The 16,211-nt window shown below is 51.9% G+C and overlaps 1 protein-coding gene across 1 annotated transcript in view; it reads left to right on the top strand.

Moving 5' to 3' along the window:
• Nucleotides 1-7,968: 7,968 nt before the first annotated feature.
• The window catches only part of SHISA6 (shisa family member 6), a gene marked incomplete at both ends in the record, with an annotated part of 224,557 nt that continues 216,314 nt past the window's right edge, over nt 7,969-16,211 (top strand). The window contains one exon of the mRNA XM_080629691.1: nt 7,969-8,648. Coding sequence (XP_080485817.1) covers nt 7,969-8,648 — 680 coding nt within the window. The remainder of the gene's footprint in view (nt 8,649-16,211) is intronic.

Raw genomic sequence — 16,211 nt, 5'->3', positions numbered from 1 at the left:
AGGGGGCAGGATGTGTCACAGCATCTGAAAGCACTGTCATCCCATTTGCCTTATGCAGAAATCTGCCCTGCTGACAGAAGGCCTGTCTGTCTCTTGTCAGGTCACTGTGTGAGCCCTGCGCTTGCTCTTGTGCTGCTCAATCACAGGTGGAAAAGTTGGGCAGTGTCCCTTTGGGCCAGGTCTTCCCCTAGTCTCTGTTATTGCCACCTCTCAATGTGCCCCACAGCGCTTCCTCCCCTGGGCTGCTTCAGCCACTGAGAGGAAGAGGAAGGCTTGTGCTCACACTCCTCTTTGCTTCTGGGTTCATACTGGTGCTTTGAGGGCAGGGTACAAGGGGAAGCTGTTGTGGCACGCATGTGATAGTGCCTCCCCACAGATGTGGTGGCATGGGTATCCCTTAGGCTGAGCAGCTGGGTAGGAACGTGACCATGGATTGTGCTTCCCAGCTAGGCTGGAGACTGAAAATCATGGAAATATGAAGATCATGGACCAAAGACCATGGAAATATAAGTCCCCCTACAAAGAGCACAGTTACTGTTAAGGCAGGAAAAGTCTCTGTAGGTCCTGAGGTTTGGAGGCATCTCAGCTTCTGCTGCTCCCATGGTCCCATTACAGTTACTCCCTTCAGAGAGGGTAATACCTGCCAGGGAAGGTACAGTATTACAGCTCATATGAAAGCTGGGTCACATCACACCAACAGCAGTGTGGGAGCACAGGGAACTCACCAAGGCAGAGTGTTCATTAATGGTGAGGAACCAAGCAGGGGCTGTCTCCAGCAGGCAGCCGAAAGAGGATGATGGATAACCACATCTAAAGCAGAGAGCTCAAAGGTCCTTCAGCTTTCCCAGCGTGTGCTGCCTCCAGGAACGGCTCCAGGGAAGCTCCAGTGGTTTGGGTACAGCTGCTTCCCCTTAACACCTGCTGGACAGCAGGAATTGCCTGTAGCTACAGCACTGGGAATGAGAGAGGATCCTCCAGCACGAGTCCCACTGCTGCAGCCATAGAACTGATGGAGTCAGGGCCAATATTCCTGCCCTTCTCCTGTGGGCTCTGACTCAGCCACAGCGCTCAGCAGGATGGGAACAGCCCCAGCAGCCACCATCCATGTGACACCCACTGTAACTGCCTCACACTTTGTTTTTTACCCAGGACTTGAGTTTCTCCTTACAGAGCAAATCCATACAGCACCGCCTCCCCCTGTCTCTGCATGCTGACTGCAAAGCAAGCCTGATAGTCAAGGCATAAACCACAAGAATCCAATTGTTTTGACAAGCTGCAGACTTCATTTTAGCATCCTTCCAGTCCCACATTACCTCCAGCCTGGCCTACTTCTGCTGAACAGTTCTGTTTCCTCTCCTGCCCCATCCCTCTCTGTAGGATCTCACACTGTGCCCATCACAATGGTTTCTGTGCATCCTTCAGCCATACGTAAGCAGAGTCTCTGTCCCCTTTTCGGAAGCACTTGTGCAGTTCAGAACTGCATTTGGTACATTCTGTTTCTGTCTTCTGTGTCTATGTTAATGAGAACCCTGGAGCAGCAGCAGGGGGGCAATGATCTTCCACTGCTGGGAGGTGGCCACTCTGGGTACCTGACTGTCCATGTCATCTGCAGGAGGGAAGAAAGACTCCTCACCCGTCAGAAGTGACACAAGATCTGAGCTGTGACCTCTGCAGTATTCAAACTAAAGCAAGCAGACAATGTTGTGGCAACTCTAACTTAGGGAAGGTGCTCCAAGCCTCTGTGTCCAACCTGGCCTTGAACACTGCCAGGGATGGGGCAGCCACAGCTTCTCTGGGCACCCTGGGCCAGCGCCTCAGCACCCTCACAGGGAAGAGCTTCTGCCTTAGATCTAAGTCTAAATCTTTTGGAGAAGAGAAAAATGCCCTCAAGAAAAATCACCTCAAGGTTGTCTGAGCCTGGGTTGTCCTTGGTGGCCTGGGTGGAGTGGGTATGGAGACAGGGCTTGTTGAGTTACAGAGCCAGGAGGCCATCTCAGCAGAGGAAGCTATCTGAGTGCCTCATCAAATTGCTGGTTTTGGAAGCAGGCCTGTGATCTTCAACACCAATGTTAGTATCTCTCATTTCATGTTATCATCTGCAGCCCGTCTGCGGCTAGGTAATGACTGTGCAAGGTGTTGGAGGCATGCAATCTGGTTCCTTCCATCTGCTTCTCTGCTGACTTGGCCAGTTTCTCCTCGCTCAGACTGGTTCATGATGAAGTGCTTTGAGTGGTAGGACAATCCGAATGGAAGAGTGATTGCTGGGTTTTCCAGGTCCCATGGGAAAGTCAGAGCTGTTAGACACTGATGGAGTGGTGCCTGTTTAGGTGCTGGGAAGAGAAGAAGTCTGCCCTTGTGTTAGTGAGACAGGTTGGTACCATAGTGGTAATGGAAATAACGATATGTAAAAGAAAAGCTCTCACGAGTTTCCCTTCTATGCACATACAGCAAGATAAAGGAAACTAACCACCAGCATCCCATACATACATACAAGATCCCTGCATCAGCCATATGCTGCATTTAACTAGCATATTGTCCTTCATGGCCTGAAAGAGACTCAACCCATAGCAAAGGCCCAATTTTCAGTGACAAAGGTGGGAAGCCAAAGCAGTTTAAAATGTCTTTCTCAAACCAGTGGGCAGCCCTGGTGTCACAACTGCACAGTAGATAGCAGCAAAGGAGAAGCCCACGCTGAGCTCTCTGTATTCCCTGCTCTCTGCCTGGATCCCCAGGGGTTCACACACACTGCAGTGAGTAGTTGGAGGGTTTCCCTTGTGCTGGATTTTCTGTTCCTAACAAGAAGGCATCACAAGAGTCACAAAGTGCAGAGATACAACCAGGTGAAGCAAGTCTTTTGGGTGAAGCAAGTCTCTATCAGCTAAGGAGGGACCACAAAAGAAGTGACCCTAGAGCTGGCTTTCTACATGCAGATCTCCTTCCATGCATGAAGGAAGGAGCATGAAGGCGTTACTGTGGTACCCCCCACACCAGTGTTTGCTGTGTAAGTGTATTTTAGAGCAGTTCAAACCAGGAGGAAAGGGAAAAGCAGCAGAAAGCAGATGTGTGAGCTGTGCAGACATTAGCATTGTCCCCCAACACACCACAGAGCATCACTGGAGGAACTCTGTGGGTCTGGCTGTTCAGTTTTGTGTCACAGCTTCTTCTATCAGGAGAAAACACTGAACGTGAAGTCCATTCACCCCACCACAGGACCTTGGGGGTTGCAGAGTGCAGTGGTAAAAGCACTTTCTGAAGCCTTCTCTGTAAGCAGCCCTGGACAAAATAACAAGGAATCAATCATTTGCTGGTGAGGTTTCTTTGTCTTCCATTTACAGATGGTCCACACAGACATTTCCAGCCTCCTCCTCCTCCTCTCCCCCTAGTGGGAATGGGCAGAGGCTCAAGTGCTGAGAATGCCCCAAAGACAGAGACACACGTCACTGCTGTAGGACATCACGAGCCTGTGACATTCACAGCCACAGTGGCTGGATGGATAGGAAGAGTGAGAAAGAAACAAGATGTTCCTATGAGCAAAGATAATCACAGTTCCTCAAAGTATACAAACCCACATAGACCACAGAATTCTCTCAGGCACTGCAGAATAAACCAGCCACTAAAAGCTGATGAAATGTTCCTTTTCTGAATTAGGTTCTTGTCCCTGCCTTTGAAGCAGCTGCTCAGGAAGCTGTGTAGGAAGCTGCTCACATCTGGCACTGCCCCTGTTGCTGTGTGCAAGTGCCCTGACGTCCCAGGGCCTGTTGTCACTGCACGGTTTCCCCTTGCATTTCCCTGCTGGTTTCAATTCCCTGTCTCTCTTGTACCTGGAAGTAAGCAGCCTCCTGCTTGTAACAACCTCAGAATCCATCCTGTACCTGCACCACATTTACAAGCAAGCACATAGCTAGTCAAGCAGGAAGGAATTCAGCTTCACAGAAATAATCCCCCAAACTATTATTAGCTTTTTGTAGCTACATTAATTTTAGAAGAAAAATTAGGTCCAAAGTGCTGTGCTCATTTCAATGAAGATTCGCGGTCACAGTTTAATCCCTGGAGCTCTGGAGCACATCAGACTCATTACAAACTCCTCACAAAGTCACCAGAGTCCCACGAGCGGTGCTGGGGAAAAGGGGCTAAAGGGGAATGATTCCGAGCACGAAATAGATGAGACCCAAGCTCCTGAACCTGCACTTCCCTTCGCTGCCAGCAGCCGCGGCGCTTCCAGAGAGATAAAAGCTCCCAGCACAGAAGATAAACAAGAGAACAGCTCTGAAGCAGGCACGCTGCTAAAAACAACCTGGGGAGGATGAGGCTTGAGATGAAAGCGGAAGGGCTGGAGGTGCTGTAATGATTTCAGGAGGCATGAAACCTGCGAGCGGAGCTGGCACCAGCGCCGCCGTTCCGAGCATCCTGAGGTGTGGAGCGCAGCTACAGCATCCCGGCTGTTGCCTGCTCCTGCTGCGGCCAGCAGCTCGCTGCCAGCCCCAGGAGAAGCCCTCGGAGTCTCACGCTGCTCCTTGGTGACTGTCTCCTCCTTTCCACATCTGCTTTAGCTCTTTCCATCCCCTCGTTTTGGCTCTGGGCATTATGCAGGAGATCCGTGGAGACTTTGTCCTTCTTTAGAATACTTCTTGGTGTTGATAAGTTGAGCAGGAGGAGGGAGAGGCATCTCGGTGTTTCCTCCTTACCTTGATCTGATGCAGCCATAGCAGTATCACAGGGGCATGTGGAGCCCAAGGCTCAGCCGGTGCTGGAGGCTGTGCAGACACACTAAACAAAGACAAATCTCAAACTTCAGATATTCTGTGGGGCAGAGTATGTAACACTTGGTGCTGTTCTCCAGGGACAGCATTTTCCTAGGCATTTTCTGGGCCCTTGTAACATCTGGCATAAAGACAGAGGAGTTTCTGTCTAAAGAACGACAGATCTTGTCCCTGTGGATTGTCTCTATCAGCGGGTAGCTTTCCTTGTGGGACAGCATGCTGGGCTTTCTCTAGTGACAGCCCCCCTCTGCAGAGACCTCACCTCCTGTGTAAGTGTGCAGGGAACAACCAGATGAGGGGAAGGTGCAGATGATTACATCCTGATGACTCCTACAGTTTTCCTTGGAGAAGCAAGGAGAGTGTTTCAAGGCAGCTCAGGGCTGAAGATGCTTGCAGTGGTGATTTTGATGAAGCCATACTGGAGAGCTGGAAGGCCCATGTTTGAAGATGGCCTCGCAGCATCAGCCAGATCTGCTTTACAACCTTTGAAATGAGGTTTTGGAGGACACTTGTAAGGGGAGCCTAATCCCCGAAGCGAGGGATGTTGAGCTGGGCTCACAGTAGTCAGGGCTCAGAAGGGTACATGGACTAAACCAGCTCAAACCCTCGTCCATGTGGTCTCATGCCATGTTGGTCTCAGGCTTGTTTCTTCTGCCTCACATTTGAGTTTGGGGCCAGGGGAGGCTGAGGAACCCGTGGCATTGATTTACCAGTGAGACCTGGGCACATCTCTTAAACCCAGACTCCTACAGTCTCCTAGGGCCACTGCAGGGAGGGTCTTGAGGAATGAAGCCATTGCCTGGTTTCCTCATGTGTCCCTCACCATCAGAGCAGACGACAGGGGTGCAGCTCCTTTGCCAACCTCACAGACCGCAAGGTCTCCCAGGAGAACTACAAGGTGTCCCAGGCACGAGCTGTGGGCGTTCAAACCGAGGTAGCTTGAGGAGATGATTCACAAGGTGTGAGGTACACGGAAGGGATTTCTCAGGGCTGGGTTCCTCTTTCTTTCCACTGCTCTTTTCCCCTCTCAGCACCCTCCCACTCTCCGGAAAGCTGCCTGCCTATAGCTACAGGGCATCACTTCAGTTCCTGCCTCTTTGCTCTGATTCCTCCCTATCCTCTGTGTGTCCTTACAGCTGGCAACACCGTGTATGTCTTCAGGAAGTGTTTGCAAAGGCTTTAGTTTGGCTTGCAATGGGACACAGGGGAAGCACCAGGACTTTGAGGAAATTCTAGCGTGGGGGCCCAGTGGCTCAGGGAAACCTCCTGCACTCATTGCTTGCTCAAAACTGCCTTCAAGAAGCATGTGGTGGCTGTGCCTGGGCCACTGGGTATGCCCAGGGCATTGTGAGCCCATTCCTGCAGCACCCCAGAGCTAACCTGGAGAGGAATCAGAGTGAAGAGGTGGGGATTGTATGGGGGTGGGGGATGCCTTGTCCTGCACCCCAAGCACAATAGCTGAGCCCTTGCAGCAGGGACCTGGGGTGCAGTTGGACTCAGTGCACCTTCCCAGGGAGGCTCCATTGACCCTGGGAAAGCTTATGTACCTCTGGGGTCCCTGTCCCTTGTGTGCATTCATATGGCCTTCTCATACACATCCATAAGGATCTTAGGCTTGTTCAGCCCAGAGAAGAAAAGGCTCCTTAAGGGGAGACCTTAGAGCAGCTCCAGTGCCTAAAGGGGCTGCAGGAAACCTGGAGAGGGGCTTGGGACAAGGGCCTGTAGGGACAGGCCAAGGGGAATGGCTTTAACCTGCCCGAGGGGAGACTGAGATGAGCTCTTAGGCAGAAGCTCTTCCCTGTGAGGGTGTTGAGGCGCTGGCACAGGGTGCCCAGAGAAGCTGTGGCTGCCCCATCCCTGGCAGTGTTCAAGGCCAGGTTGGACACAGGGGCTTGGAGCAAGCTGCTCCAGTGGAAGGGGTCCCTGCCCGTGGCAGGGGTTGGAGCTGGAGGAGCTTTAAGCTTCATTCCAACCCAAACCGGTCTGGGATTCTATGACCATACCTCCCCCAAGCTGTGATGGGGAACACACCACTGCTTATGTCCAGACGGTCCCTAATGCTCATACGTATCTGTAGGGTCTATGTAGCCCTCAGACATCCACAGGGACCATATTCCTTGCACACATCAACCCAGAAACTCATGAACCTACAGGAACAATACCGAGTGCACACACTATTAGGGACTCTTGCAGGGACCCCTGCCTGTTCCTGTAGGGACCATCTCCCTATAGACACATGTGCGGACCATACAGCACACACACTCCTATAGACACTACACCCCTGCCCTCTCTTGCAGGGACCGTAACTCCACACACCGCACCTCACTCCCACAAGTACGGAGCATGTCCCCTGCATGGGCCTATAGGGACCCTGCCCACTCTCACCCCTGCAAAGACCCTTCACCTACTCACCCCTATAGGGACTCTTAACCTGCACACCCCTGCAAGGACCCTTCCCACACTCATTGCTGTAGGGACCCTTCTCCTGCAAGGACTGTTCCCACGCTCACCCCTGCAAGGACCCTTCCCATGCTTCCCCCGGCAAGGGTCCTTCCCCTGCACCCCTATAGGACCTTTCTCACGCTCACCCCTGCAGGACCCTTCCCACTCTCACCCCTATAAGAACCATTCCCCTGCAAGGACCCCTCCCTCGCTCTCGGCCGCCCCCATCCCCAGCGGGCAGTGCCGGTGCCCGGCTCTTTCTCTCTCTCTGTGTTACGGGCAGGGGGGTACCGAGGTACCGGTCCCCGCGGTCCCGCCGCGCGCCGCCGCGGTCCCGGTGCTGTCGGGGGCGGTCCCGCCGGCGGTGGGCGGTGCTTCCGCGAGCTGCCGGTGCCCGGCCCCCGCGAGGCGCGCGGAGCCCGCCGGCCCCGCCGCAGTCCCGCTCCGGCGTGGTAAGGCCGAGTGCGGGCGGGGCCGGGCCGGGGGTGCCGGAGCGCGGCGCGTTCTCACCCTCTCCCCGTCTCTCGCAGCCCCTCGCCGGAGCAGCCGCTCACCGGGTACCGGGACCTCGCCGCCTCCAGCCCCGCGCCGCCGGCATGAAGCGCCCGGCGCCGGGCAGCCGCCGCTGAGGAGCAGCGGGACAGCCCCCCCCCTTACCCTACAACCAGCACCCTCCCCGCCGCACCCCCTCAACAGCCACCAGCTCCATGGGGCAGCGCCGCGGCCGCTGAGCCCCGCGCCGCCCGCCCGCCCGCCTCGCCCCGCCATGGGGCCGCGGCACCTGCTGCTGCCGCTGCTCCTGCTGCTGTCCCTGCAGCTCCTGGCCCTGCTGCTGGCCGCGCAGGCGGCCGGGCCCCCCCGCGCCAAGGGCAACCGGACCCAGGGGGCGGCGGCGCCGCGGCGGACCCCGAAGCCGGGCAAGGAGCTGCTGAACCAGACGCTGGCGGGTCCCGGGGCTGCGGCCCCGACGGCGCTGCCCGGCCGCGGCAAGGGCGCGGGGAGCGGCAGGACGCCCTCCGGCGGCGGGGGAGGCGGCGGGGGCTCGGCCCCGGCGTACGAGACGTGCTGGGGGTACTACGACGTGAGCGGGCAGTGGGACAAGGAGTTCGAGTGCAACAACAGCCTCACGGGCTTCCGCTACTGCTGCGGCACCTGCTTCTACCGCTTCTGCTGCAACAAGCGCGCCGAGAAGCTCGACCAGAGCCTGTGCCGCAACTACAAGAGCCCCGAGTGGGCCCACCCCACCACCGCCAGCGGCGTGCTGCCTGCCGACGGCAGCGACGGCGCTGATGGGGACGCCAACAAATACGACCCGGACAAGGACAGCACCAACGCCACCGTTTACATCTCGTGCGGGGCCATCGCCTTCGTGCTCATCGCCGGCGTCTTCGCCAAGGTGGCCTACGACAAGGCGCGGCGTCCACCCCGGGAGATGAACATACACAGGTACGACCCTTCCCCTGCTCCCGGCGCCCCTTCTGTCTAGGAACACCTCCTCTCCCCAGGTTCCTCCTTTATGCTGTCTCTCCAAGTGTTCCCCCTTTGCACGGTCTGTCCAAAGGCTTCCCTATCGCGCAACCCATCCAGGGGGTCCTCCTTTCAACCACCCACCCAAGGGCTTCTCCTTGTATGCAGCCTGTCCAAGAGTTTCCTTGTGGCGTGACCCCTCTGAGAATTCCACAGGCTGCCCCAGGGTCCTGCTTTTGCTCCACTGTCTGAAGGGTCTCCCCCTGCGCGACCTGTCCGAGGGGTCCGCTGGGTGCTGCCTGCTCAAGTCTTCATCCTCTGCGCTCTTTGACCACGCGTTTCCCCCTCGCGCCACCCTCCCGAGTGTTTCCCCTATCCAGCGGCTGCCCAAGGGCTTCCCTTTCGTGCTGCCGGTCCAGAAAAGCTTCCACTCTCTCACGTTTCCAGGGGTCCCCCCGTGAACTGCTCACAGAGAGGTTTCTCCTTTGTAAGGGCTGTCCCAGCCTTCCCTCTCCGCACCACCCACTGCTTTTCCCCTTTCCACCATATACCCAGAGGTTCCTCCTCGGCAGTGCCCAGGGACAGCCTCACCCCGCACCGCCATCCTCATCCGCCTCCCTGTCCCTCTTGGGGGGGGACCCGTCCTGTGCCCTCTCCCGGCCCCGGGGTTGCACCGTGGGACACCCCGGCTCCCCGCGGACCCGTTCAGCACCGCGCCCGCGGACAGCTCCGCACTGCCCCCCTCTCCCCTTCCCGATCCTCTCATTGACACCCCCCCCTCCCTCCCCGCCTCTCCCAGCGCCCCTTGATCCCTCCCATCATCAACCAGTCCCCCCATCGCTTCTTAGACCCCATCTCCCTCTGAGTCCCCTACTTCCCCCCGGTCCTCCTCAGCTCTCCTATTGCCCATGGGTTCCCCCTTGTCTCCTGGACAGCAGAGACCCCCTGAACCCCATGGGTCCTGCCATGCCTTGGCCCGGCTCCGGGGAGAAGTTCAGAGAGTGCGAAGGCGGTTGCTCCTCCTGGCCTTTGCAAGGGGAGTTCAGGGAAGCACTGGCAGCAGGGAGTGTTCTTTCTCTTGCTTTCTTTTCCCCTCTAAATTGGGATAACTCGAGCTAGTGGTCTGTCCGCTCTGGCCAGCTGCTCAGAAAGTGCTTTGGCATCCTTTTCTCCGTGGTTTTACACCTTGCTGTGACAAGAGAGAAGGCTCTGGATGTGTCAGGGAAAATCCTGTTTAAAAGCAAAAGCTCGGGCTTCCATAACAGTTCTCCTGTTGGACACATGCATGTACTCTCTCAGTTCCTATTTAGTGCTTGATGTACTTTGTACGTGCTGCGAATCCGGGAGGTTCCTGTGTTTGAACATAAAAATTAGTGAGGCGCTTCTGTGTAAGAGCAGTTTGTGAGCATGAGTGGGGCGAGCCCTCATCTCTAACAGATAATGATTCATAAAGGAAGTAAGGAAGAAATTTTAATCAAAACTATTAAAATCATTGACCATATTTTTAAGGCTGAACTTCAGTCACAGCCAGCAGTGTCCCATGGGAGAAATTGTAGCTTTTTACAAAGAAAAAGAGATAAGCGATGCAGATTTTATGTCTTTTGGAAGATGTGTTTTATTTAGACTCCTCCCTTTGTAAATGGTGCTGGCTGGTGTGAGTTACTGTGCGTTCAATAGGGACAATAAGTAATGCAGGTTTATGCTTGCTGAGGGTCTGGGCCATGTTTCTAATCGCAAATCTGCTCTGATCTTTGAGAGAAAATAACTTCATGGTGTTAAAAACACTCTAATATCTTTTAGGTCCCTTGTGTCTGTGCAGTTGGGAGTCCTGAAAGTACCTTAGAAAACAGGTTCTTTTAAGTCTTTTCATAACTAGGGACTCAGTCTCCCAACCACTGAGCTCTTTTGGCTTCAAGGCAACTTCTCCTGGGCCTTCTCTTCACACTGAATTTGGAAATCTGACTTGGGTGCCTGTATGTTGCTTCTCCTCTGGCTCCAGGGTTGGATCCGACACCCTGTGAAAGCAGAGACGGTACTGCCAGATTCGTCTGAATTATTCCTGATGTTTTAATTTCTTTGATGCTCGCTGTTCTTTATTTAGATAAGTTCTGGTAAAGTGATTCACCTGTGTGTAGAAGTCTGAATGGCAGATTGAGTGCTTGGAAAGCTTGGCTTTTAGAGCATTATAAGGAGTTGATTGACTTCTATGATATGGTAGCTGGTAAAAGATTATACCTTTCAGAGCTGTGTTACCTAAACTTGATCAGCATCGCACGATGGTTTAAATATTATGAAGGGCATCTCCAGCAGACAGGGGCTGCATCAGTCAGAGGTAAAATGCTTTCAGTGCCTGAAGCAGAATGCAAATATGAGGAGAGGTTTATCTTTGTCTGAGAACTGCTGCTGAGTAACAGGGAAGGAGAGAATCAGAATGTAGGCAGGTATTTGTGTCTGAGATTGTGTCACTTGGAGTTAAGTGTAACACCCGGAATAATTCACTGTAGTGATGGCAAGTGCATTAAATCTCAGTGTGCATCCCAGCAAAATCCCTGGGATGAGAAGAATGACAAGTATAAACAGAAATCATTGCAGTGGGCTAGAAACAGCCCGCAGTGAACAGTATCCCACACCCAGGGAAGATGAAGCAAGGCTTCCCTGCTCTTCCCCATAAGCAAGATCACACTTTCAATTTTATTTCGTCAGAAATGGTTGATTAGCAGTACTCTGTGTAGATCTTATTTCACTGCTAAGTTCTCATCCAGCTTTTACAGAAAACCCTTATTAACTCAGAAAGAAGGTTTTGATGGAGGCAGGGCTCATTTGATGTCCTTTCATGGAAAGGAGGGTTTGCAAATTCACAGGAGAACTGTTACTCTCATGTGAAGTGGAAGGATGTCTGTGCATGGAGATATGCGTGTGCATTGCCGAGCTGAAAAGCTGGGCTTGTTTTCAGGCACAACCACGTCCCTTTAAAGCAGAGGCACTGCTGTGATTCTGGGCTGAGCAGTGACAGTAACTGATCCTTAAGTTCCTTTCTAAGAGCGCGAGTGGAAGTACTTTGAAAAACAGGAGCTAAAATATTCATATTTTACAGAAGCACTTGTAATACTTTAAACTTGGCTGATTTTTTAATGGTTACAGGATCGTCCAGCCTGACCGTGTATGAATACCTCTTGTCTGGATCTTGCTTTGGAGTTAACGCTGTCAGAACTAACACATGCTGGGCTCCATGTAGAAACTGGGGCTGATTTCTGAGAGCTATACCCAGCAACGCTTTGCCTGCTGATTCTCTCTGACTGCATTTGTGAGGAGGGTTTGGTTTTGTCACTTTGTCAGAGCTTTTCTTTTCTCGAGCACTGAAGTATTTGCCTTACTGTCAGTATGGGAATGAGTTAGGAAACCTTTGGTGGTGAACGAGCTGTTTGTTTTCAACGCTGAGTATGTTTTTCTGTGACAAGGAAGGGTGACCCAGAATATTCTCTTCCCGTGGCCATGACCCTAAATCCCCACGCTACAGCACATAAATAATTCCCTGCTGGTAGTATTGCTCTCTGACCCGTGTTTAGCCCTCAGCAGCAGTCACCGTTGTGCTCTCTGCTGAGTTAGGAATGAACAAATTGGAAACTGCTTATAGTTTGCAGCTAGGATTTGAAATGTTCCCAGTTCCTTGCTGCCTGGGAGCAGGAGGGAGGCAGTGGTGGGGATGGCACTAGGGGAAGCTCAGCTGTTCTGTAGCTGCTGAGAAGCAGAGCTGTGATTTTTTTCCCTAGCAAACTAGCTTTGTATCTGCTAAAAGGTCGTCTTCTGTATCTGTCCTTGCATGGAGTGTGGCTGTTGAGTGTTTCGGCTTTTGAAAGGGAGAAGGGAAACATGCACCTACTGCTCAGAGGGCTTCACATCACCCTGCTCCTTAGGGCATCTTTGTTGTTACAAAGAAGAAAGATATTTGTGCTACTCTTTACTTTGGTCCCTGCCTTTGCATCCTCTGTGCTGTGAATAATAGCAGTGACTGGTTTTATACATTAACTTCATTTTCCTATGTAGAGACCACAGTTACATCTATCCATTTCTTGCCATTTTTCCTTTGCAGCTCTGAATTTCAACAGGAATCAGAGGCAATGGGTCTGTCTGTCCACAGATGCGGGAAGGCTGCTGCTGCGTGATGCTAACTGAAAACACGGGAGGTTTTCTCTTTCTTCAGGCTGCCACTCACCACAGCCCCTGAGGTCTGTGGCTTCCAAACTCTGTGGTCACCAGTTCTGCTCTGTGCTGCTGTGTGGTGCTTGAGCCAAACAAACTTCACACTTCACATGTCCCCAGGCAGGGAGAGGGGCTGTGAGCTCCAATCTGGCCTTAGACGATTTTCTTTCTTGGGTGCTGTCACTTCTTTCTTTCCCCTTCTCTTTGTGTTTATGCTCTTGCTTCTTATTTTACTCCCCTCTGTCTCGTTCTTCTAACACACTCATGTGCCTTCCATCTGCTCTTTGCCCTGCTTTGGATTGCTTATTCCTGATGGCTTCCGAGACTCATCTCTGATGTGCCCCATTCCTCTCCCAGGCACAGAATGTAGGTCCACGAGTGTGTGTCAGGCTTGATTAATGTAAAACAGAAAAAGGCACAATCTTGTGGCCTTACAGAAGTACCTCATGACTAGTTCTTCTGTTTCAAGCCAATTCTGCACCTAGCCGTAGTTGAGGTAACTCCCTTGCAGAGGGAAGACCTGAATCTTGTCCTGTTGCCACTGAATTGCCGCAGCTCACTGAATCCCAGCAGGATGTGCATTTCTATGCATGTATCTATGTGAAGTATTTTATCTTTTGTACTGGGGAAGCTTCAGTCTGAAGCTCTGGGCACACTTTGCAGTTCAGTAACTGTTTTTTTGGGGTCTTTTTGCTATGCTGTCTCTCTGAATCTGTGCTATAAAGAGGCTGTGTTTGGTAGCAGCACAGAGGCTACAGACTTCCACTGGCTGCTTCCGAGTCTTTCTTTTTGAACCAGTAAGAGGCTACCCTCAGAACCATTTTGCCTTCACCAAATCAGTTCAGTGTCTCCAATTCCCATCTATTTGCTATTTTTCTGCTTTCTAATTAACTTTTTCTATTAGCAACCCTCCATCACAAGGTGTCAAGGGAATCCAGCCTAGCTCTGAACGTCTATTTCTTTTAGTTTTGTAATCTCTTATATCCTTAACTAACAGTTGATCTGTGTGCCTTTGGAGATCAGACGCCTTTTAAAACTTCTGCTTTACATAAGAAGATCTGAACCTTATCAGGAAAATGAGATCATGGTGCTTCTTTGCTTGCCTTTGCCCCTCCTCACATGGGCAATCTGTATTTCCTTAGATCTGTATCGCATGAAAGTCTCACATGTCTCATTACCCAGGAAGATAAGCCTGGAATTCTTTCACAATAAATATCTTGCTGTAGTTTAGCTCTTGCCCCAACCTCCATTTGTTTCAATGGAATGGCTCTTCAAGGAAGAGCAGTTTTCTTCAGTAAGTTTAAAGTCCCTTAACTGTGCTTACAACGTAGGGTTTCGTGCAAAACTAGACACCCTGTGCAGGAAACTTCTTCTGTGTGCACTGCGGTGTTTCTCAAAGCACTGTGTATCTGGTGAGTGCTGTTAATCCTACAATCATACGACGGTTTGGGTTGGAAAGGACCTGAAAGCTCATCCAGTTTCAACCCCCTTCCATTGGCAGGGACTCCTCACCTAGACCATGTCACTGGCTTTGTGCATGCAGATACCAAGCACAAACACTAACAGTAAACCCCTGTTTTTCTGTACTGGCTGAGCTCTCAGCATCATTCCTGCAGATTTTCATGCCTGTGGAAAACCTATCACGACCCACTGGTTTTAATTTTTGTTCCATGAGCACGACCAGTGCTTAGCTCCTTTTCCATACAGAAACACTGCTCCCCACTCTACCCAGCACCTGTGCTTTCTTTACTGGGTGCATCTCTTCTGCAGTGTCCCTTTTGCTCTCTGGAGCCTCGGACCATCAGCCAGGTTGGTAATGGGGCCGAAACCGGGAGGGTGGAGGGTGGATGCCTGGAGGACCCATGCCCAGCATGGCAGTGGGTCTCTGCTCCGTGCCCTCAGTGGTGCTGGGGATAGTGGGTGGGTCCTTGTGCTACCTTGACCCTCGCTGCCCTGGCTGCTTTCTGCTCACTGTAACAGCTCTCTGCAGAAAAACTACAGTGATAGGCCAAGGGGAATGGCTTTAACCTGCCAGAGGGGAGACTGAGATGAGCTCTTAGGCAGAAGCTCTTCCCTGTGAGGGTGCTGAGGCGCTGGCCCAGGGTGCCCAGAGAAGCTGTGGCTGCCCCATCCCTGGCAGTGTTCAAGGCCAGGTTGGACACAGGGGCTTGGAGCAAGCTGCTCCAGTGGCAGGTGTCCCTGCCCGTGGCAGGGGTTGGAGCTGGATGAGCTTTAAGGTCCCTTCCAACACAAACCAGGCTGGGATTCTATGAAATGGCAGCTCTAAGATTTATCTTAACTTTTTCATTATAAAAACTTTACATAACCATGTATTTCTCCTTGGACCTGCTGTGTAACTGTTCAAAGGAATGGGTATTACCCGTTTAAACCTGTGAGTTTAGTGACTGCAGTAAATTCCTTGCCTGCATCACAGCAATAGGAGGAAACATTCAATTTGTATATTAGTGTTAGCTGTGCAAAGTACTTGTGTGAGATGTGCAGTCTAAGCACTGCTGATATTTGCTACTTGGTATATAGCCTCCAGAACCTTTACCTAAGGCAAGATCTTTACTTTCCAGTTGCTGATTTCACCTCGTGTTATAGAGACAGGAGAGGTGCTGAGCACACAGCAAAGGTTCTTTTCTCATTGATTTATCAGTGCAATTCATATACTGCTTCTATTTCAGGTGAAATGTGCTTTCACATACATGCAGTCATATGCTGGGTGTGTATCTGTAGTGTAATTATGTCACCTATGCTTCAGTTTGGAGATCACCAAGAAGAGTGAGTCAGGAAAACTGCCAGCCTCATTCTGTTATTATCTGGGGTGATGATACGGTCCTTTGTACATCCCTAAGTAAGTTTGCATTGAAAATTGTCATCAAAGCTGGTGTAAATTCCAGGAGCTTCACAAATATGCCTTGTGTTTGGCAGAAAGATTTGTTTCAGAAGACATCTGGCTTTATTTTTAAGAAAGAATATTTCCTCACTTCTGCTGGGTGCAGGTACGCAGTGTCTTAATGTTTAGCCTTTTTGACTTCTTAACTCCATGGGTGCATTCACCTATTCATATACACATATATATAGGTACCCACCACATTGAATCACAGGACTGTTTGGGTAGGAAGGGACCTTCAAAACTCATCGAGTCCAACTCCCCTGCAGTGGACAGGGACATCTTCCGCTAGATCAGGGTGCCCAGAACCACGTCCAGCCTGGCCTGGAATGTTTCCAGGGATGGGGCACATGTGTGCTCAGGTGAAAAGCCATTCCCAGTGTTCCTTCCCACACACCTTGCTCTGGAGCACCAGCTCCTTTTGTTCGTGGCAGCTGTAGAAACCT

Source organism: Psittacula echo, assembly GCF_963264785.1.
Source record: "Psittacula echo genome assembly, chromosome: 14".
Classification (NCBI taxonomy): domain Eukaryota; kingdom Metazoa; phylum Chordata; class Aves; order Psittaciformes; family Psittacidae; genus Psittacula; species Psittacula echo.
This window is presented reverse-complemented; position numbering and strand designations above follow the sequence as displayed.